This window comes from Triticum urartu, chromosome 7, assembly GCF_003073215.2.
Source record: "Triticum urartu cultivar G1812 chromosome 7, Tu2.1, whole genome shotgun sequence".
NCBI lineage: Eukaryota > Viridiplantae > Streptophyta > Magnoliopsida > Poales > Poaceae > Triticum > Triticum urartu.
The window spans coordinates 685,853,615-685,877,722 of NC_053028.1; the positions used below are offsets into that span (position 1 = coordinate 685,853,615).

At 48.8% G+C, this 24,108-nt stretch overlaps 1 protein-coding gene across 1 annotated transcript; it reads left to right on the forward strand.

Annotated features, from left to right (window-relative positions):
* Positions 1 to 21,565: 21,565 nt before the first annotated feature.
* On the forward strand, positions 21,566 to 22,951 carry LOC125521709. The gene has a single exon (XM_048686767.1). The coding sequence runs from the start codon at positions 22,028 to 22,030 to the stop codon at positions 22,682 to 22,684; it is 657 nt and encodes a 218-aa protein (XP_048542724.1). The 5' UTR covers positions 21,566 to 22,027; the 3' UTR covers positions 22,685 to 22,951.
* Positions 22,952 to 24,108: the final 1,157 nt, after the last annotated feature.

The following is a 24,108-nucleotide window of genomic DNA, read 5'->3' on the forward strand; positions in this document are numbered from 1 at the left end:
GGGAGGGGAAGACAATCGGGCATGGTCAATAGAGAAAGCAGGAGTCTATACTGTCAAATCAGCGTACCGATCCCTAGTGATTCGCAACGAGCATTTGGCTCTAGAAGAAGGGTCGGTTATAGAATCCTCAATGGCAGACAAGCAGCTATGGACGAGGCTTTGGAAGCCGAACGTGGTACCAAAAGTCCGTGTGTTTTGGTAGCAAGTGCTACGTGGGATTCTCCATGTCGAAAGCACTCTTAAACACAGACACATATTCACTCTTGCTAGGTGCAAAGTGTGCTTAGCAGCCGATGAGGACATGTATCATGCACTCATAAAATGCTCTCATGCAAAGTGTTTCTGGAGGAAAGCAAGCAAATGGATTCACATAAAGCTCCTAGAGCTACATGTGATCACATGGGCCAGCGATATTCTTTGTGACGCTATGTTTGATGCGTCGGGTAGAGCAAAAAAATTCTTGGTAATGTGGGTAATCTGGACTTCTCGAAATAATATTACTCATGACAAAGCTAATATGAACCCGACCCAGTTACTCAAGATGATCAAAGATGCTCTTGCGGTGTTGGAACTCCCGACCAAACACGCGAGTATTCTGCCGGGTTACGGTTGGAGGCCACCATAGGAGGAGTGGATAAGGATCAATACGGATGCTGGTATTTCTATGCAGGGGCATATAGGAGGTATTGGAGGTGTTGCGAGATCATCTTCGGCTTTCATTTCTGCTTAGTGCAAGCCTTGCCCGGGTATTACGGATCCTCTTGTCGCGGAGGCTTCAGCCGTTCGTGAAGGTGTGATTGTGGCAAACCTCCATGGATTCGTGCGTGTGGAGATTGAGACAGATAGTTTGGAGGTGGTGAACCTCTGGGAATCGCGCCGGACTTCCCGCTCTGTGTTAGCGCCGTTATTTTTAGATATTGAAGAGCTAGCTGCTAGTTTTCTTTCTTTTTGATATTCATCATGTAAAAAGACATGCAAACATCCCCGCCCACCTTTGTGCCCAGCATGCATGCACACTGGAGATGACGGAGTGTTGAATGGACTCTCCCCCGGGGTTGCTGGTCACCAGCCTTCTGGTTGATAGGGCCGGTGGCTTCTCGTTTGAATAAAGCTCTTCTGTACCTGCAAAAAAAAAATTGTGTATCGCATCATTGAAAAGTCTAATTGGCATGTATGATACCACTTATCACATTACCACCAGCTTGAGCGATGTGAATAATTTTGCCTGACTTGTCCACCACCGGCTAAACTCCCTACGGAGTGACTTGTCCACCACCTGGCCAATCCCTTCCTCCCTGATTTTTAATTGCAGGTCCACTTTTTTCACTTAATGTATGGCACATCAGCCTGTAACACTTAGTTCGTAAGTCCTATATTTTTTTCAAACAGGATCGGATTTATTATAAAAATTTACTGGAAGTACAAAACACCTTAAACATAATAAAAAATTACATCAAAATTCATTGACCACCAAACAACCATTGCAGCCGCCATCTCTGCCTTCCGCCGGAGTTGCCGCCGGTCCGCCTCGTATCTGGTGGCCTTAGGGCTATGGGGGAGCTGTGGATTCTGGCCCTTGCCGACGAGAGGGCTCCATTTTTATATGGTTTATTGAGTTTTGTTAGGGTTTGTGTCCTGCTCAGGAAGACGAGACGGCGGCGGCTCCCTGAAGATGGAATAAGATCCTCCCCGCCTAGCCCCCATTTCGGTTGTGCGTTTAATATCGTCGGTGGGCGTGTGGATGTGTGTCTCCGATGGACCTATCTTTGGTAGATCTGCTCGGATTTGGTTGTTCGTCTATGTTCATGTGGTTTTAGGTTGGATCCTTTCGATGTACGCTACTCTTCATCAGTGGTGGTTGTTGTTCTGGTACGCTGGTTCTATAGAGCCTTAGCACGAAGACTTCCCAACTGTATATTACAATAAATTTTGCCCGGCTCCGACGAGTGAGGGGCGATGACGGCGGCGCGCTTTAAACTCGCTTCAGTGTTTGTAGTCGTTGCTAGATGGTCTACGATTTAAAAGTATTTTTTATTATTTCTGATGTTCGTTGTACTGTCATGATTAAAGAAATAAATTAGAAGTTTTCTGGCAAAAAAGGTAGTAAGGTACTCTGGTCCAGGTGCTATGAAATGATAGCACCTTTGCAGTTGTATGCATAGGCACGTGAGGAGCCATGGCCACCGGCCACGCCCTGCTTAATCATAAAGATCAGCCTTATAATTTTGCCATACTTTTTCTCTCTTTTTGAACATTTGCCTCGAGATTTGCTCAAGCTACTACAACTACTTTCAAATACGGATTCAGTGATATGATTTTTTGGCATATAACTCAAACTTTGTTAGTGAAGTTTAGGCTCATGGTTTTAGGGGGCTAACAGAGGACGAAGTACTGCACATTATGTTGTGTCATGAGTTGAGCTCTTGTATTGTCGCACCCCACGGAGGATCGACAAGTTCAGCAAATATCCTGGTGGTGATCGACAAGTTTAGCAAATATCCTGGTGATGAACTGTATTAAATAAGAGCATCCACAGCCGGATCTATCAAATCCGTCTTATACGTCCGGACGAGCCGCCCGATCATAATTTTTTGACCCAGACGGCCCCCTCAAACCACACTCAAACGTCCGGACTTACTGGCACCCCATATTCAATCCAAATATGGGGCAGATACGGGGACGCCCGGGCACGCCCGCCACAGCGGACCTGACAACCCGACCCATCTCAAATTGCACAAATCAACCCCGCGAGATGTTGGATCCATTTTCTCTCTCCTCTCGTCTTCCTCCTCCGAGTCGTCCGGCTCGCATCTCCTCCGCCGCGCGCGCTCCGCAGCCGTTCGTGGCCTCTGCGCCGGCAGCTCCGACAGAGCAGCCCTTCCTCCCTTCTTCGCCGTGAGGGACTTCGTCTTCGGCTCGGACGCCGCCGCGGTACGTCCGGCAACTCTCTGACTCCGACTTGCGCTTTATGTGTTTGCCACATTATTTGACTGAATTTTTTGTAATTTTGTTAGGAAAAACGATGGATTCGGATGCTTCGTCGGACGAGGAGTATGGACCGACAGAGCTTGACCAAACCTTCAAGATGAGTTCTTCGATTCCCCGAATTCGAACGAAGAAGTGGACATGATTATGCTCATGAGCATGCAAGAGGAAATGGACCACCAAGTGGAGCATACTCTCAACTTCAAGGTCTCAATCAAAGGAAGAAGAATGATCAACCAGGATAGGGTGTCCGGAGCAAAGCTACTGTACAAAGACTACTTTGCTCCCACGACTGCTTTCTCGGATGATCCATGGTTTCTTCGCCGTTTTCACATGCGAAAACCATTGTTCTTGCGCATTGTGGAGGGAGTGGAGGCCCACGACGACTACTTTAAGCTCACAAGGGATTGTTGTGGATACCTCTCTTTCTCTCCAAGCAGAAGTGCACGACTGCTCTGAGGATGCTTGCACTTGGAACTATTGCAGATGCCGTTAGTGAGATGGTCAGGATGGGGGAGAGCACGTGCTTGAAGACTGCTGCCAAGTTTGCACGGGTCATCATGGAAGTGTTTGGACCAGAGTATCCCAGAGAACCAAATGAGCAGGACACAAAGAAGTTGTTGGTTATTGGATAGGCAAGGGGGTTTCTAGGCTCAGTTGATTGCATGCATTGGCAGTAGAAGAACTATCCCAAAGGTTTGCGGAAAATGTATCAAGGTCACACCAGAGAGGCCACCATCATACTAGAAGCGGTGGCATCACATGACTTATGGATTTGGCATGCTTTCTTTAGAATGTCGGGTTCTCACAACGACATCAACGTGCTTCAACTATCTTCGGTGTTCAGGAGGCTTTGCAATGGTGAATCGCCGCCGTGCAACTACACCGTCAACAGTCGAGACTACAACATGGGATATTATCTTGCCGATGGTAACTATCCTCAGTGAGCGGCGTTTGTCAAGACCATATCCGAGCCGCATGGAAAGAAACAGAGCCACTTTGCAATAATGCAGGAAGCGGCTAGGAAGGATGTGGAGAGAACATTTGATGTGCTTCAAGCTCGTTGGGAAATTGTGCGGGGCACTGCAATGATGTGGGAATCAGAAACTTTGTGGCAGCTGCTGACATGTTGTGTTATTTTGTACAATATAATTGTCGAGGATGAGGGTGATGTTGTAGCCCAAAGCTATGATTTCGAAGCACATGGAGAACATGTTGAAATCCCGAAAGATCAAGACGTGGCTTAGCTGATGAACTTTCTGCAGATGCATCAGAATCTTCGAGATCAGCAAGTGCACGCACAACTACTCAATAATCTTGTGGAGCACATGTGGACCCACAATGGTAACCAAGAAGCCAATGCTTGAGTTTGGCACTGAAAATAAATTTTATATAAACACTATCTATGCTTTGTACCAACATTTGTTATTTACGTGCGACGTTGGCTTGTATGATCGACGTGCATGTATTTGCATGGATTTGAGATTCCGATTTTAAGATATGTGGATGCGGGGACGGAAATATGAGGGGCCGTCTGGATGCACCAGCGGGCATGCTCGGGCGCGTCTGCGGCTGTATATGGGGTCGGATTTGTCAAGTCCAGTTGTAGATGTTCTAAGAAGTTATTCCATCACGCCGCACGACAGTCATTCATTTTTACTAAAAAGGTCCATCTTCATTTGAATTTTTGTTTTTCCTGGACATGATACTATGATCCTTAAATCTTTTCTCGGTAGGTAGTCTGGTACTCTGGTCCAGGTGCTATGAAATGGCACCACCTTTGCAGTTGCATGCATAGGCACGTGGGGAGCCACGGCCACCGGGCCACGCCCAGGCACGTGGGGAGCCACGGCCACCGGGCCACGCCCCGCTTAATCTGGAGGCACATTTGCCTCCAGAGATTATTTGCTGCAGCTGTGACAACTACTTTCAAATACGGATTCAGTGCTATGTTTTTTTTGGTATACAACTCAAATTTTGTTAGTGAGACTTTGGCTCAAGATTTTAGGGGTCTAACATCGGAAATAGTGGACATTATGTTGTGTCAGTCATGAGGTCTTGTATTGTCACACCCCGCAGAGGATCGAAGCCCCCAGCATAAGAATTAAGAAATGATTCATACTTGAAGTTTTCCATCAACTATATACACACAGATAGCACACTGGCCGTGTAGTATGTGTATGCAGTAGCATCGTAGTACGGCCATCCCAACTAAACGTGTGACGCGTTATTGCCAGCAGTAGTAATCCGTTTTGCCGGTGCATTGCATGCGTGCATGTGGTCCGAACCGTGCAACCAGCTGCATGCATGCCCTCTTCCTTTCTATGAAGTCCCTACCTGCTCTTAAATTAGCCACACGCCGACACATTACTAGCGAGAGCAAGATCAGGGATCTTTTTACGGGAAAGAAACCTTTCATTAATCAACCATGGTGATTACATTCAGAGTCCGCAATGCCAGATATCTCCATATACAAGTTCCGAAGCCAGCACGCCGTGATATTTGCTTTGATGAGTAGCTTCACCTCACTGTTTGACACGACTTTCATGTTGTACGTTTTCTGTTTCACAAATCATAGACTAGTAAATCTACATGTGACCAATGTATGCATGCCACCCTCCAATATCGTTCACTAGTCGCTTCTAATCTACACAATCATGTATCGATTCAAGATATGTTGTACACGAAAAATATGCATATCGACATTGTGGTTTCATTCAGGCTATTGGTTCGCGATACATTGTGTATATGCAATCAAACACCTGAAAAAAATTTACTTCCACAATGCAGACAACCCATAGGCAGGTAACCAAGCAACATGCGAACGCCCTATTTTGCCATGTTTCTTCTCACCTAGGCACTTTTTTCCATGCAACCAACAAAAACTCCCTTTTGTTTTATGTTGGTACTCCACGTAGCTAGCGTTGTGAATTAATCTGATGCAACAGAGCCACGCTGCTAGATTCCAACCACGTACGTACTGCATACATGCCCTGTTTAATTAGCACCACCCGGTTTCTTTACTGCATGCCAAATCTTGTCACCTATTTAAAACTCTAGTTAAAGCTAAGCTAGCAGAGTCTCACATACATGCCCAGACAGAGACAAGATAAGGTCCACATTATGTTTTCTTTGCATGTGACATCTAGTCTAGCCAGCTATAGCATCATGCAAATGGAAAATGCTCTCAAAAGCTTACGGGCATGTGATCTGAATCAAGCGTAGATCACTAAACACGGCAGTAGTAAAACGACCGAACAGGTACGTAGGCCACTCCAATGGGTAGGTTGTGGGTTGTGACCGGCCTTGTCACCTCTGACATCGCTTTCCTCCCGTCCTTTTTAGCCTCTCTACTTATGCTTGATCATCATCATATATCTATCTATGCGTGGTCTGTTGGATTATTTTTTTCTGTGCTAAATAATCTATACATGTGTGGTCCTTGAACAACACATATCATGTCTGCCTCATCCTCGACATCTCAAGTGGATTAACTTGAGGAGAATCATTAGTATCCCTAGCTCGGTTTGACTTCACTTTTCTCCACCGAAGAAAAAACATATCTCCATTGCACTGAAAATGTTAACAACCATCGCACAATGATGTCATCTTCAATTATCGATTTTGTTTTGCGGGCACATCATGTGATCTTTCTGCATTTCAACCATACGTAGTCTGGTCTAACGATGAAATTTTTGTCCGTGGAGCCGAGCATCTGCGGATTCAAATTAAGCTTGGACACTAGATCATGTTTCATCAGGGAAGAAACAAAGTTCAGTAATGACATAGAAATCCGTGAAATTTGGCACCTCTCTATTTACAATGGGTCAAAATTATTGGGCTTTCCCACTAAACATTTACATATAACATTTGTGCATGAACATGTACATCTAAAGTGTTTCCTTTTTTTACATTTGCAAATACATTTTGAGCATTTTGCTCCATGGAGCCGAATTGGATATCCGGTGGCTACTATCCTTTTAGAAAAAGTTCCTATAGTAAGATGAGACTACCTATAAAAGGAGGCAATGCCAGTGTGCATGCTCACTCAATTAACAACCCAATTAATTGCCATTAATTAAATCAAAGTACCGACCCCTGAATCATGAAAGGGCAGCACATTGCAAGTGCTCACTTGACTTAACAACCCATGCACATCTGCAATGATAGTACGCTACGCAGACAAGGGAAAAACCATCAACTGGCGTCACCTTTGCAGGGGCATGCAAGGAGCCACGCCCGGCGTCCAAACACCGCGATCTGCCTCAGGTCACCCTGACAGCTCTGCATTTCTTTTCCCCGCACTTTTGTCTTGTGGATTCGCTGCTGGCTGCAGATCTGCACTGTATGTACGTTGTGTTGGATCTCCACCCAGAATCCAGATCCATCGCTTGTACTGCTTCCACAGGATCCAAGCCCCATAAAAACATACTACTGTAAGAGCATCTCCAGCCGGCCCCCAGGAAGCCCCCCCAGGCACTTTTTCTCGCGCCGGCAGACAAAAATCTTCCCACTCGTCCCCCCAGACTCTCCTTTTTCGCCGGATAAAGCAAAAACTGGCGCCGGCAACCCCAACCCAAACGCAGGAAGCTGGGGGGCACCTGGGGGGCTAATTTCGCCGTTTTGCAGGCGTTGCCCCACCTGCAGTGAGACGCCTTCTCTCTCCCCAACCTTTTCTTCTCTCTCTCCCCACTTTTCTTCCTCGCCTCCTCTCCAGCTCGCCCTCCTCCGCAGCCGCCTGGCGCATCCAGTCCTCGTCGACGCCGCCGTCCCCGACGCCCACCTGCATCTCCAGCGAGGCACGCCGTGGCAGAGCAGGCGCCGGTGTCGGGACTAGAGCATGGAGGCGCGCTCAGTGCACGCGGCGCGCGCGGCGAGAAGCGAGGATGGCGCGGCCGCGCGTGGCGACGGCGAGCGCGTGGTCTGCCGCGTCGCGCAAAAACTGGCGGCTCCGCGGGCGCCGGCAAGCCGGCTCTGTTGTTGCGCGCGCGCTGCGCACTAGTCGTGGGCTGGCGAGGGACTGCATGGGCACGGAGAGCTCGAAGAGGAACGGGACGGCACAGCGGGGTCGCGCTACACGCAAAAGGTCATGCGGCCGCTGCGGCTCCTGAAGATGGTGCCGACGATGACGGCTTAGTGCTGCGGCTGCTGCTGGTGCCGGCCGTCCTTCCTGGCCACGGCGGAGGCGGCCGGGTCGATGATGCTCTGGAGCCAGAGGTCGAGGAGTACGACCCACATGATCGACGAGGAGGCGGACGCCATGTCCGGGGAAGAGCATGGGCGGCAGCTTGCGCTGGCCCTGTTCGATGGCCTTGCGGCCGCCCGGAGCGCCCATGCTGGCCCTGCCCGCGTCGCCGGGGATGTGCAGCACCGCGCCAGGTGCGGACCCCTTCGCGGCGGCGATGGTGGTGCCGCCGCCGATGTACGTGCAGATGTCCGACATGCAGACGAAGCAGCAGCTTGACGGAGGAGCAGATGAGCGCCAGCCAGTTCGGCGGTTCGGAGGTGCGTGGGAGGGCAACGAGTGGATGTGCTCTCGACCCCAGACAAAAAATTTCGCCGGCAGCCCTCCAAGAGGCAAAAAAATGCCTCCTGGGGGCTCAACGGCTGGAGATGCTCTAACACTTCAAGATATGTACACACTACACACAGTGGGTGCCGGTGCTGGTTTTCTACGAACACTGCAACTAATGTGTCACGCGTTTTGTGGCAGCAGCAGCTAGCAGGAGTAACCCCCCTTGGCATACCTGCTTTTATATGTCGATGACATCATCCTGACTACCAGCACCACTACCCTCCTCACATCACTCGTACTATCGCTCTCCCGCAAGTTCTCTATGAGTGATCTCGGGGACATCCACCACTTTCTCAGCATCAATGTTGTGTCTTGTTAGTGAAATGAGTTTTTTGGCATATAACTCGAACTTTGTTAGTGAAATTTAGGCTCAATATTTTAGGGGTCTAACATAGGAAATAGTATACATTATGTTGTGTCATGACGTCTTGTATTGTCGTACCCTGCAGAGGATCGAAGCCCCCAGCATAAGAGATGATTCATACTTGAAGTTTTCCATCAACTATACACACACACACACACATGAAATGCTGGTACGGGGCGGCAAGCTGGCAGTCAGTGGTCAGGTGCTCCGTGGTCGGTGTTTGACCATGATGAACACTCCAGATTGGCGGCGACCTTACTGCGGATTGGATGGCCATTGAAAGGTCTTTGGGAGTGATATCCTCCCAAGATTCGATGGTAACGTTCAGTGGCCGAGCTACAAAAGAAAAGTTGGGCGGGCCAGAGAATACTAAGCTATCAAAGTATACCAAACAGGGCTACCAAATTGGCAGTAAACAACAATTTAGTGCACTGTTAGACAGTAAACAAGAACACTACTTTTGTTGTGAACTTGTAAACTGTAAAAGTGGCATCTGTTGTGAACTTGTAAAGTGTAAAGAACAGATCTTCGGTGGATTATTTATGCTTATTGGGGTCGAGTTTAGGGGATTTAGGGGATGATTTAACGAACAATGACCTAAGTTGAATTTAGGGGAATAAAATTGAGAATCATTTAAATCGGTTTACCTATGCTGCTTGCAGGGATTCCGATCAGTAGTGATTCTGATGAATTCAATGAAGAAACTAGCTTTTCTTTTTAGAATCATTCTGATGGATTGAGAGAAGAGGCTAACTAGTTGGGTGCCTGGATCGCAGGGTCGCCGCCTACCACTGCATGGTTGCGTGGGTCCCCTGAATAGATGTATGCCGGTTGGCTGTCCGTCCGTGGGACACTGTGTGTGCGGTGCTCCGGTGGCCGGCGGCCGGCGGCCGACGGCCGGTGGCTGATGTGCTTTCTAGTTCCTACTGTGCTATGAGACGGCGGTCGAAGTTGAACCCTGAGCCTGCATCGCTGTGAGTCTTAGGCCAACTCCACCGCGCGACCCTATCCTGTCCGCCCCTGTCCGTTGGGGTAAAACAGACGAATAGCGCGGCCCAGCGCACGGTCTTAAACGAACAAATGTTCGGATTCCGTCCGTTTTTGACCCATCCCCGGCCCAAACTTGCGCTCGGGTTGGGGTGAAACAGACGCACGTGGACGACCTGGATGCACGCCCTTGTCCCCCCGTGGCCCGCCTGTCGGGGACACTAGCAGTCCTTCCGCTCCCAATGCTTTCACCCTCTCTCTCGCCCCGCCCCGCCGCCGGTGCCGCCGCTATTCTCCGGCCGGCTCCTCACCGCGCAGGCCGGCAACCACCCCAGTAGCCGGCCGGCAACCACCCCTGCTGCGTCGAGGTGATCATCGCGGCCTCTTCGTCACCACGCCCGCAAGGTGTTCGGCATTTTGCCCACAAAGGTATGGACAGTGGAGACGAGTTTTTCTTCCATCACTTCCTTTGTTCATCGGACGATTCGTCGTCGGATGATGAAGATATTGTGGTGGGTGCACTGGTCGTTCACGACCACATTCAACGGCAGCTTCCTCGGTACAGGGGGTCACTCCCTGGCCGTGCTCCCAACCTGAACTGCAACAGGGAGAGAGGCCACACCCTTCTCTATGCTGATTACTTTGCCAACACCCCTCTCTTCAAGCCGGATAAATTCCGTCGCCGTTTTCAAATGGCTAGGCATGTGTTCAATCGTATCCGAGAGGGAGTGGTTGCTCATGACCCATACTTCGAGTGCAAGACGGATGCCCTTGGCAAGCTTGGATTCTCCTCTTATCAGAAATGCACCGCGGCCATCCGATTGGCAATATTATGTTTAGTCAAGACAATTTTGATTTGGTTGTAAATATATTTTATTAAAGACAATTTCAATTGGGTTGTAAAACTATTTTAATTTTCAGATAAATATTTTGGTTGGAAACTAGTTTTGATGAAAATTTGGGCATTTTTGGCCCTGGCGGACAGGATGGGGCAAAAGGATGCGTCCGCGCGCTGGGCGCACTGCCACCGCATCCCAGGACACGCCCGGACACGACCCCAAATCCCTACAGAAACGGACAGAATCCGGACAAAACAGACGTCCGTTTGGGGTCGCGCGGTGGAGTTGGCCTTACGCGTACGAGTCTGCTGCTTGCCTTCTTTGTATGGTGTTCGTCAGCATTGTGTGCTGCAGTACTATAAAATTTATTTTTTGCTCCGGACCTGGGCGGGCCATGGCCCAATCGGCCTTGCCGAAGCTCCGCCACTGGTAACGTTTGGCGGTGAGATGCAATCTATGGACAATGGCTTGACGCAAAGGGCATGGTTGCGCAGCAGCGGCTCGGTTTTCTGAGCCTAGAACATGCAGCTGCTAGGATCACGAAAAAATGGTGGCGACAACACATGCTTGACTTCGACGATGGTGCTTTTTGAGTACCTAGTCTCGAGTTCTGGGGTGAAAACCTAGGTCTAGCCCATGTTGGTTATACCTGGCAATGACGACGTTTGTACGTCGTTACCTTATTGAAGGCTTTGCTCGGAAATGCTCAGACTGTTTCTGCAGGGTGAAAACCTAGATTCTGATCTTTGATGGTCAGTTCCAGTGACAGCGGCGCTTGAATGTCGCTCCTTTCGTGAAGGCGTTACTGTTGAAGAATATCGTTGTTCTTGTGGTGTGATGAGATGGTTGGTGCGGATATGGTCATTGTTGTAGGTTTGTCGATCATGAATTTGATCGCTTCAGGTTTTTCTTTTCTTTTCAGCGCTTAGGCATAGCTTTGGTCTCATATGACTTTGCTACATGCTAGCCTTCTTCTGTGTGTGTGGTGGTGTTGGCTGTGTGCATCTTAGTTATGCAGAGGCCGGGTGTGTACTCATTATGGTTGTATTCTTTTCATGCTTCATTTTGAATAATAAAATCCATTCTTTGTCGAAAAATACACACACACATATAGCACACTAGCAGTGTATTATGTGTGTACACTAGCAGCGTAGTACGGCCATCCCAACTAAACGTGTCACGCGTTATTGCCAGCAGTAGTGATCCGTTTTGCCGGTGCATTGCAGCGTGCATGTGAGTCGAGCCGTGCAACCAGCTGCATGCATGCGTGCCCTCTTCCTTTCAATGAAGTCCCTACCTGCTCTTAAATTAGCCACACGCCGACACATTACTAGCCAGAGCAAGATCAAGGATATTTGCTTTGATGAGTAGCTTCACCTCGCTGTTTGACATACGTGTTGTACGTTCTCTGTTTCACAAATCATAGACTAGTAAATCTACATGTGACCGATGTATGCATGTCACCCATCAATCTCGTTCGCTAGTCCCTTCTAATCTACACAATCGTGTATCGATTCAAGATAAGTTGTACATGAAAAAGATGCATATTGATTATCGATGTTGTGGTTCCATTCAGGCGATTGGCTTGTGATTTTATTGAGGGTAAATGTTCAATTTCATGTTTATGTTTGAAACTATTTTGGATGACTTTGACAAATTAATCGCTCACGATAGACCATTTGAATTTTTCTTTGACAAGTAGTTTCATCTCTCCGTTTCATATGATTTCCGTGTTAAAGGTATTCTATTTCAACGGTCGTAGATAAATATGTATACATCTCACTAGTCCCTTCTAATTTCCCTAGTTTAATGTATAATGGTGCTTCGAACTTGTGGGAGTGCTGTCACATGTGCCCGTGCTGTTCATGTGAACGTGTGTGTGCGTGCGTGTTGTTCAGGCAAACGCGTGGGTGTGCTGGCACGTGTGCGTATGCTGTTCATGTAAACGTGAGTGTCGTCACGTGTGTGTTTTACTGCAACCTCTCTGTTCATCTGTAGCTGTTAACTCTTAATCACGATATATATACATATGCAATCAAACGCCTGGAGAAATTGCTTTCACAATGCATGCAACCCATAGACAGGTAACCAAACAACATACGAACGCCGTATTTTGCCATGTTTCTTCTCAACTAGGCTTCACTCAGTGGGGCCCGTTTTTTCCGTGCGACCTCTAAAAATCGGTGCAGGTAACAAAAACACCCTTTTGTTTTATGTTTGTACTCTACGTAGCTAGCGTTGTTAATTAATCTGATGCAACAGAGCCACTGCCACGCTGCTAGATTCCAACCACGTACGTACTGCATGCCCTGTTTAATTAGCACCACTCGGTTTCTTTACTGACTGCCTAATTTTTTTAAAAAAAGAAAATTTCTCGGACTCTGCATCAGAACGATGCATACGGCTAGCTTAATAAACAAATAAATAGGTTCTAACAAGGACTTAAAGTTTCAAAATAAAAATAAAGAAGAGCTCACACAGAGCCAAAAAGGCTAGAAGACAAACTAGCCAAACAAAGGACGCCACAACCGGCTGGCAAAAGAGAGATATGTAAACTAATTGTCTACCTTATTACATGACCGCCATCCAAACCGGTTGAAGATATCCCGTGCTACCATCTCCCAGCGGATAGATCCAGTAACCAAACGCTCTCTGGCCTCCGTCGAAGTGAGTAGCGACCACAAACGAATCAACACCGTGGCTCGGAAAATAACCTGCAAAAATGAATGCGTGTTGTCCTGTTAAAAAACAAATCATTTCTGCAATTCCAGACTTCCCACAATAAAGCACAGACTCGTACGCGAATATGTCTCGTTGTTTGGGGCTCTAACCCGTTAAGCCACGTTTCAAATAACGTGTTGACAGAACTCGGTGGAGTAATATTAAAAGCAATATGGACTGTCCGCCATAAAACTTTGGCTAGCGGGCAATCAAGAAAAAGGTGTTTGATCTTTTCATCCCGATCACAGAAACTACACCTAGTAGGTCCTGTCCAATTCGCTTTGTCAAATTGTCATTGGTTAAAATAACTTGTTTATGGACAAACCACATAAACACTTTGATTTTCAAAGGAACTTTGACAGCCCAAACCTGTTTGGAACTAGGAATCGAGCTTGAATTGATAACATCAACATATATTGATTTAACTGTAAATACTCCAGACCTAGTAAGCTTCCAGCGTAATTCATCGGGTTGTTGAGAAAGCTGAACCTCCATCAGTCTACTTACTAAATGGAGCCATTCTTCCCAACGATTGCCCACTAGCGTCCTTCTGAACTGAAAAGGGGAATAGATTGAAGTACCGTTGCAACGAACACCTCACGTCGTTGAACAATACGATACAAAGACGGGTATTGAATGGCTAGGGGTGTCTTTCCGAGCCAAGCATCCTCCTAGAATCGCGTACTAGCACCGTTACCAATAATAAACTTTGTCCTATTAAAGAAGGTTAGTTTGACTTTCATAAGCCCTTTCCAAAAAGGTGAGTCAGTCGGCCTTACTGTCACCTGAGACAAAGTTTAGGTGTGAAGATACTTGCTACGGAGGATTTGCGCCCAAGTGGCATCAGTCTCACTCGATAGCTTCCACAGCCACTTGCTGAGAAGACATCTGTTCTTGACCTCAAGATTCTCAATACCAAGACCCCCTTGGTCTTCCGGTCTACAGATGATATCCCATTTAGCGAGACGGTATTTTCTTTTTAGTTCATCACCTTGCCAGAAGAATTGTGATCGCTAGAAGTCCAGTCTTTTCCTAACTCCAACTGAGACTTCGAAGAACGACAAAAGAAACATAGGCATACTCGTGAGAACCGAGTTTATCAGAATTAATCGGCCTCCGTATGACATGAGCTTGCCCTTCCAGCGACTCAGTTTCTTTTCAAATCGGTTCTCGATGCATTTCCATTCTCTATTTGTCAGCTTACGATGGTGGATTGGTATTCCTAAGTATGTGAAAGGTAAAGCCCCCAATTCGCACCCAAACAATTGCCTATATGCCTCTTGTTCGTCATTGGCTCTACCAAAGCAGAACAACTCGCTTTTGTGAAAGTTAATCTTTAACCCGGTCAATTGTTCAAAGAGGCGTAGCACCAGCTTCATATTTATCGCTTTGGCCAAGTCATGCTCCATAAAAATCATTGTATCATCAGCGTACTGAAGGATGGACACACCTCCATCAACGAGATGAGGTACCGGGCCACCCACTTGACCTGCCTCCTTAGCCCTTCCTATCATAATTGCCAACATATCAACTACAATATTGAACAGGATAGGGGACATCGGATCCCCTTGTCCCAGGCCCTTATGTGTCTGGAAATAATAACCTATATCGCCATTCACTTTAATTCCAACACTCCCTTTTTGCGTATACGATTCAACCTGGCGGCGCCAGGATTCATCAAAACCTTTCATACGCAATGCCCGTTGAAGGAAAGGCCATTTGACTTTATCGTATGCTTTCTCGAAATCCACCTTAAAAACAACTCCATCCAATTTTTTCGAGTGAATTTCATGGAGCGTTTTATGAAGGACCACCACCCCTTCTAGGATGTTTCTGTCCGGCATGAAAGCAGTTTGGGAATGCTGCACCACAGAATGCGCAATCTGTGTGAGCCGATTAGTCCCAACCTTGGTGAAAATTTTAAAACTAACATTGAGAAGGCAGATCAGTCTGAACTGCTCAATTCTCACAACATCCGTTTTCTTAGGAAGCAGTGTTATTGTTCCAAAATTTAAGTGAAATAACTGAAGCTGTCCAGAGAATAGATCATGGAACATTGGTAACAAATCCCCCTTAATAATATGCCAACACTTCTTATAGAACTCTGCCGGGAATCCATCCGGCCTGGGAGCCTTATTGTTTTTCATCTGCGCTATAGCATCAAACACCTCCTTCTCCGAGAACGGGCCAACCAAAATGTCATTATCATTAGCAGTTAGTTGAGGCACATCCTCAATCCTGGACTCATCGAGGGACACACAACTATCCTCCGGAGGCCCAAATAACTGCTTATAATACTCGGTTATGTAAAGTTTTAGGTTGTCATGTCCTAAAATAGTTCCTTCATCCTGTTCAAGCTGAAAGATTCTCTTCTTTCTGTGCTTGCCATCAGCAATCAAGTGAAAGAATTGAGTGTTCGCGTCCCCCTGGACAACTTTGCGGACCTTAGCCCGCAACGCCCACTTTAATTCCTCTTCACGGAGAAGTTCTTTCAATCTCATCTCCGCATCTAGTTTATCCTGAAGCTTTGTGGCTTGTAAAATCGTGGATTCGACTTTTATATCTAGGGACTGAATAAGTGAAAGGAGCCTTTTCTTTTCAACCTTATAAATCCCACTAAGGTGCTTAGCCCACTCCCGTAGGAAACTTCTCAAATTCCTAATCTTATTCTGCCAATGCTCAACAGAAGTCCTACCTCCTGCATCCTTAGCTCATTCCCTGGCAATCAGATCCAAGAATCCTTCCCGTTCAAACCATGCCAGCTCGAAAGAAAAGGTGTTTTTGTTTCCCACGTGGTTTGGCTCACCAGAGTCCATAAATAAAGGTGTGTGATCCGAGATTCCGCGCGAGAGAGCCTGAACCGTTACCAAAGGGAACTTCTGTTCCCACTCGACACTCGCGAGGACTCGATCAAGCTTCTCAAACGTCGGGTTTGGCAAAGTATTAGCCCAAGTAAATTTTCTACCGGAAAGCTCTATCTCTCTCAGATTCAAGCTTTCAATAATGGTATTAAACATGAACGATCATCTGCCGTCAAAATTATCATTATTCTTTTCCTCTCTCCTCCTAATGATGTTGAAGTCACCCCCAACTAAAATTGGGAGATGCTCGGATCCACAAATTCAAACAAGGTCCGCCAAAAACTCCGATTTAAGCTCGGGCTGCGCAGCACCATAAACCGCCACCAGAGCCCAGTTAAACCCATCAGCTTTGGACCTGACCCAAAACTTAACCGCGAAGTCACCCATCACTACACTTCAGACTTCCAGCGAATCGCATCTCACTCCAAGCAAGATCCCACCCGATCTTCCTCGCGGAGGAAGGCAATGCCAATCAAAATCGACACCGCCCGATAAAGTGTTGAGAAACTGGGGCGCACAATTATCTCTACCAGTTTCCGAGAGAGCAATAAAATCTAATCTATGCTCGAGAGACGCCTCTACAAGAAACCTTCTTTTAGCCAAGTCTTTCAAACCTCTGCTATTCCAAAATATTCCTTTCATATTTCATCATGAAATTTTTTGGTAGTCCGAATCCTAGCACTCCTACGAACCGCTGAAGCGGGATAAATCTTCCGCTTCCACTTGCATTTGGGTTTACATTGGTCCTCCATCCGGTCCTCATAACCGGGCTCAGTGGGTCTAGCTACTGCATCCTCTAGAGTTACATCCTCTTCCTCAGACTCAGAAGTGGATGGTGCAAGATCCGCACAAAGATTATCGAGCACTCTGACCCCAACGCATCAATCTCTGCATCGTTCATGGGTTTTACCGCTGCTAGGTTTCAAATTGTTTCTAAAGCGCGTTCCGCTTCCAAATCTAGGAGATCATTAATCGAGTTGGATATTTCACTATCATTACTCCCTAGCGAAACTCCTAATTGGTTTGTATTATTAATAATCTCCTCATTAGAAAAAATGCAAGATTGAATTAGAAACGTTGACAGACATACCAGTAGTGACCTCAATGTCACGAAGCTTGGCCGCCCTCATAGCGCACCTCTGCTGCATGTCATCAACCTTCGGGTGCTCCTGGATACGACAACTCATCCGTCGCCCCGCAGAGACCGGGTCTGGGATCCCACCAAAGGCAATGACCTCCTCCCGAGTAATACCTCTCGCTGAATCCCATGAAGGGTCAGCCAGAGTTACCAGAGGAAGCGACTGTGGGCTCCCAGACCCCACAGCCGAGTGCCTTAAACTGAGGTCCTGGGCCGCCGGTATGCCAGGAGAGGGGAGCGCGGGGACCGCCTGCCCGAGCACTCATCTCGCCCCAACCCTCTGGCCAGAGGGTGACACCAGTGCCGCAGGAGACGCGGCCTTCCTGACCGCCAAAGGGGAGGGGGGTCGAGGCCACCTGCCCCAGACCACCACCCCGCGCCACTGGAGAAGTGGCCACTCCAGACGCCGCTGGCGAAGAGGGGACCGAGGACACCTACCCCGGACCGCCTCCCCCACACCCGGCCGTCGTCGACGTCGCCGGCGCCAGGATACGAGGAGAAGAAGTTGAGGCCACCTGCCCCGGACTCCCTCCTCTAGAAGCATCCTCCATAATAAACGTCATCTCCCGGAATGAGACCGCTGGGAGAGCGGGAGAAAGAGAAGCCACCTCAGACTCCACCTCCCCTCCCCCAACTAAGGTCGTCGCCGAGGAAGTCCTCACCAAGCCTTCGATCATGGGACTATCGGCAGCAACAAACTCTGACACAGGAAGTGTGCGCTCAAACACATCATCAGATTCCACCCGGTCGCTCCAGAGTCTGGGAGGGGCAGAAGCTGGCTCAAACGATCCAAACCGCAGAGAACTCATAGGCACCGAGGATGATGGTGCCGTCCCGACCCTGGGCCCATCCCCGGGCAGCTGAGCAACATGGCCCGATTCGTGGGACACCTCTTGTCCAGCCTCATCAGTCAGTGCCCCTTGGCACCCGCGCTGTCATCACCCTCGTGCATATCCATATCAGTCCCATTGATCGCCTCAGCAAACAGATCTGCATCCTCAAACTCAATCTCGAGAGGAAAAACCTCTCCCCTGTAAGTCCAGTTGACCACATCAGGGACGAATTCAATATCCAGAACGCTCACTAGAAGTCAGGCCACCCCATGAGCGTGGGTAAAGGCCATATCCACTTTCTCAGTTTTTCCAACCATAATACCCAAACTGGCCACAACTCGAGCATCCTGCATTGGCTCAGAGGGAGCCTCGGAAAACCGCAACCAAACCTGAGTAAGGGGCTTGCCCTTTGGCTCCACTTCTTCCACTAGTGAAATTCCAGAATGCATTTAGTGCCAGGAACTCTGCACAACCCAAAGCTCAGCAATCTCTGCAAATCATCCATAGTTGGGAAGTCAACCTTGAACGCATTGGCCTCAATACTGACAAGCTCCCACTGGAAGTCACATGGAGCCAGTTCCTGAAGCCTCTGCACAATCTGAGCCTCAGAAACCTCTCCCTGGATAACTTTCACAATCCCAGTGGTCAAACTTTGTGTCTCCACCGGAGTCTCTCTCGCAGCCGGGGACTCAAAGAACATCAACTCAGCACAATATACTCCATACATTGTAAGAGCCGGAACCTGATCACGCAAAAACGGGCAACCCCCCGTGGCATGTACTGGCTTACCACACGAATCGCAAAGCTCCGCCACGCACTCAGCAATGAAGTGACCCTTCTCACCACATCGATAACATGACATCTTCTCCTTCTTACGCGCCCACTTGGACGCTCTCTCTGAATCAGTCCTGTCGCCTGCCTCAGCTGTAGCCCCAATCCCAGGTATCTCCGCGTTGGCCAGTGCCGTCACGACATCCATCGCCTGGCTAGGCAGGTCAGTCGTCTGAACGGGATCGGCTGCCACGACAGAGGCCGTATGGTCAGCAACGACCAGTGGAGGAGGCTATCTGTTACGGTACCAACCACGACCACCACCATGACCACCACGGGAACCACGGTAACCACCTCTCTGCCGGTAGTCCGGGCCAGAAGCTCCCTCGACAAAATCACCCAGAGGGCCGAGAAAAGGTCTCTCAGCAGAACCATCACTCTGCCAGGCAAAACCACGACCACCTCCCGTGGATGACGAGACACGGTGTTGGGCATCCCCATATGCATCGTAGCCATCGTTCCCTCACTGTCCCCGGAGCGGATCATAAGTCTCTCCAGCAACCGAGTTCTGCCTCGTCTGTGTTGGGCCCGAACGTTTTTGCGCCGGCCTCGCGACGTAGTGAGGCGGCGGCGTGGCACGTGGCTGAACTCCGGCAGAAGCGACCTGGTTGATCACAGCCGGCCTCGGGCCGTTGGCTCCGGCCCACTGCAGCAGTAGTCGCCGTTGTAGTCGGCCCTGCCGGCCGGGGTCCAACATGCCCACCTCTACCCGCCGGTGCGACGAGCGGCCTAGCCGTCACTGGCTGGGGGCCAGGAGGCATCCCGCCCCGACCCGCAGCGGGCGTTGGAGCGGCGGCGCCACGCCCAGCGCCCGCGGGCGGCGGCGGCTCAACCCCGACACTGCCACTCGCGACCACCGCCGGGGGCTTCTTCGCAGGAGGCAGTCCCGCTCCTCGGCCCGCCATGGCAACAAGAGGGAGGATCCGTCGCGCACGTGCAGAACCGCAAGACGGGAACCCCGGCGTCCCGTTCCGATGAACCCTAGCAGTCGGCGCAACTTCGTACGTAGGGCAAAGAACGCTCTTGTCTCTGCATGTATCGATGGACGCAATCCTGGTGGGTTTCGGAATAGCCTGGGCCTCATACCCAGCTATCTCCAGCCCAGCCAGTTGCGGCCTAGAAACTGACAGATTCGGCCCATCTCGGCCTAGAATCAAATTCAAACGGATGCCCCGAGTCGCCCCGATCCCGATCCCGGGGATCGACGGCGCGGTCGCCGCCGGCGGTTGTCCGGCCACCTTCCGGGGCACTTGCCTCTTCTAATAAGCTAAAGATGAGCTAGCAGAGTCTCATATATACGCCCAGACAAGATAAGGTCCACATGCAAGAAGAGTGAATCCTAACGACATGGCACATTAATTTTTCTCTGCATGTGACATCTAGTCTAGCTAGCTATATCATCATGCAAATGAAAATTGGTCTCAAAAGCTTACGGATATGTCATATGAACTAAGCATAGATCACTAACACGGCAGTAGTAAAACGATCGAACGCGTAGGCCCCTCCAACGGCAAGCTTGTGGGTTGTGACCGGCCTTGTCGCCTCTGCCATGGCTTCCCTCCCGTCCTTTTTAGCATCATCTACTTATGCTTGATCATCATATCTATCCATACATGGTGCTTTGAATTATTGTTTTCAGTGGTAAATAATCTATATACGCGTGGTCCTCGAACAACACATATCATGTCTGTCTCGTCCTGGACATCTCAAGTGGATTAACTTGAGGGAAATGATTAGCATCCCTAGCTCGGCTTGACTTCGCTTTTCTCCACCGAAGAAGAAACATATCTCCATCGCAACGAAAAGGTTAAAAGCTATCGCAAAATGATGTCGTCTTCAATTATCAGTTTTATTTTGCGAGTACATCATGTGATCCTTGTGCGTCTCAACCATACGTAGTCCGGTCCAACAATGAAATTTTTGTCCATGATCATGTTTGTCAATGCGTTTCAAACATATCTCTGCGGATTCAAATTAAGCTTGGACACTAGATCATGTTTCATCAGGGAAGAAACAAGGTTCGGTAATGGCCTGAAAATGCGTGAAATTTGGCACTTGTTTATTTATAGCGGGTGAAAATTATTGGGCTTTCCCCCTAAACATTTGTACATGGACATGTAGATCTAAGCTTCTTTCCTTTTTTTTTTACATTTGCAAGAATATTTTCAGCGTGCAGGAGCAAATGCTCAGGTGTGCATGCTCACTCAACTAACAACCCAAATAACTATAATTAACTAAATCAAAGTACCGACCGCTGAATCATGAAAGGCCAGCACACTGCAAGTGCTCACTTGGCTTAACAACCCATGCACATCTGAGGAGCAGGCATGTGAGGAGCCACGCCCGGCATCCATGTACACAGCGATCTGCCTCAGGTCACCCTGACAGCCTCGCATTTCTTTTCCCCCATCTCCCCGCCTTCCCGCTTGCACTTTTGTCTCGTGGATTCGCTGCTGGCCGCAGATCTGCACCGTGTACGTGCGTCGTGCTGGATCTCCATCCAGCATCCAGATCCATCGCTTGTACTGCATCCACGGGATCCAAGCCCCATAAAAACACACTGTGACACTTCAAGATAGGAGTGTACGCACGCTCTGGGTGCCGGTGCTGGTCTTCTACGACCACTGCAACTAATGTGTCACGCGTTTTGTGGCAGCAGCGGCGGCTAGCAGGAGTAATCCTCTTGCCGGCATGCATGTGAGCCGAGCCGTGCAACCAACTGCGTGCCACCTCTGGTCTGGCTGGCTGTCTTCCTTTCTATAAAGATCCCACACGCACGAATCATGAGCTAGCCACAGTTACAACTTACAAGTGAGAGGAGATCGTTCGGAGAAGAAGAAGCTCGCCGTGAGGAGAGAGGTCTTAGAGTGTGTAGAGTGGCAGAGAGAGAGGGATGGACTGGTACGCGTGGCTGTCGAAGGCGGGGCTGACGCCGGCGGCGACGTACGAGTACGGGCTGCTCTTCAGCGAGAACGAGCTGGAGCCCGGGGACGCGCCGGACTTCGACCACGACCTGCTCAAGAGCATGGGCATCGCCGTCGCCAAGCACCGCCTCGAGATCCTCAAGCTCGCCAGGAAGGACGCCGCCGCCGCCGCCGCGTCCCAGTCCTCCTCCTCCGCGGCCGCCCGGCTCGCGCGCAGGGCCGGCAGGTGCATCGCCCGGTGCGCGCGCCGGCTGGGCGGTGGCGCCGGCGGTCCCGGAGGGAGGCGGTACTCCTCGTCCTCCGTCACCGTGGTGCCGAGGATCTGCAACGGCGCGGCGGGGGACGTGGTGGTCCGCGCCGGCGCCGTGCGGCGGAGGAGCAGCGTCAAGAAGATGGTGCTCATGATCACCGACGGCGGCGTCGCCAGCGGCGTTGGCGGCGGCGGCGGCGTCCGGTTCTCGGGCTCGCAGAAGGCCAGCCTCATGTTCCAGGACTGCGCGTACGAGGACGAGGAGGACGACGGCGCCGGCGAGGAGGACGAGGAGCGGTGCTCCGACGGCGGCACCGCCGGAGGCCAGAGCGAGATCAAGTGGGACTCCATGTTCCAGGACCTCAAGCCGACGTGAGCTGCGTGCGCGACGACTGACGACGCCGAGCATGTCATTTCCTCTTACTCCCTCGGTCCCTTCTCATGATCGAGATTACTGTTTTCTTTTCTTGGTGTGCTAGCGAGAGTGTGGCCTCTGGCTTTGTCTTCTGTAAACTGTAAAATGACTGCGTTTGGAGTGATGAGTGAAGATCAAGAACGATTGATCTGCGCACCACATCTGAAACTATCTGCCCGCACACCACACCAACAGACCAACTGCATGGTGAATTTCTCTTCAGAAATACTCCCTCCGTTCCTAAATATTTGTCTTTCTAGAGATTTCAAATGATCACCACATACGAATGTATATAGACATATTTTAGAGTGTAGATTTACTCATTTTACTCCGTATATAGTCACCATTTGAAATCTTTAGAAAGACAAATATTTAGAAACGGAGGGACTAATACCTATTTTGGAACGGAGGGAGTATATCTGAAACTAGCTGCGATCACAGTGGATTCGCTTCAGAGTTCAGACAGGCAGTCAACCTCCATAACTAAAAGTAGTCGAGATTAGTCAGTTAGCCTACACCGAACTCAAGTACGCAGAAAGAGCGCACAACTTCTTTTTTTGGATCAACACAAAAGTGCAGAACTTGATGAGAAGCGACAACCACATCAATCAGACGACAACCGCATCAACTTATCTATCCCGTGTGTTCAACAGAGGACGACATCGTTATGGCTCCTTTATAATTGTGTCCTACTATTCCTCCAAAATTAATTGTGTACTATAGTCCTCCAGACATAATGGTGTCCTTGCATGTCCATCCGTACACACGGACAAGGACGTCAAAGCCATTTATACAAACAATTTCTTCCATTTACAGGATATCTAAGAGCCATCAGTTGGCTATCCTTCCAATTACTCAGCTCCCTAGAAACAGAGGACTAGGGGAGAGCGCTGAAAGTTTTTTCTTCGCACTGGACACCGTCTGTGTGGGTCTGGTCAGATCCTGGGTCATGCGTGACAGTATCAGAACCAACGTTCTATTACAACACATTGAAAAAAAATCAAAACATTTTGGAATTTTACATTTTTGTGAATTTCCACAAAGGGTCACAAAGTTTGAAAACATTAACGAATTTAAAGGATAACCGTAAATTTAAAAATTCTACATGAATATGAAAAAATAGTGAATTCTTAATTTTTTTCCATGAGTTTATTATTTATAAAAATCATCATAAATTTCATGAAAGTTTAGCACATTAAAAAAATGGTAAACTGTTCCAAAAAGTCATAACATTCACGAAATTAAAGTTGTTGTGAATTTCAAAAAAGGTTTCAACTTTAAAAAAACCTCACTAATTTAATATTTTTTTGTAAATTTCAAAATTCTGCATGAATATGAAGAAAATCCATAGATTCTATATTTTTATACAATTTTTATGTTTCTTC

What these genes read in the sequence shown, in the direction of transcription:
- LOC125521709 (XM_048686767.1), top strand. Translation starts at nt 22,028, where the DNA reads ATGGACTGGTACGCGTGGCTGTCGAAGGCGGGGCTGACGCCGGCGGCG.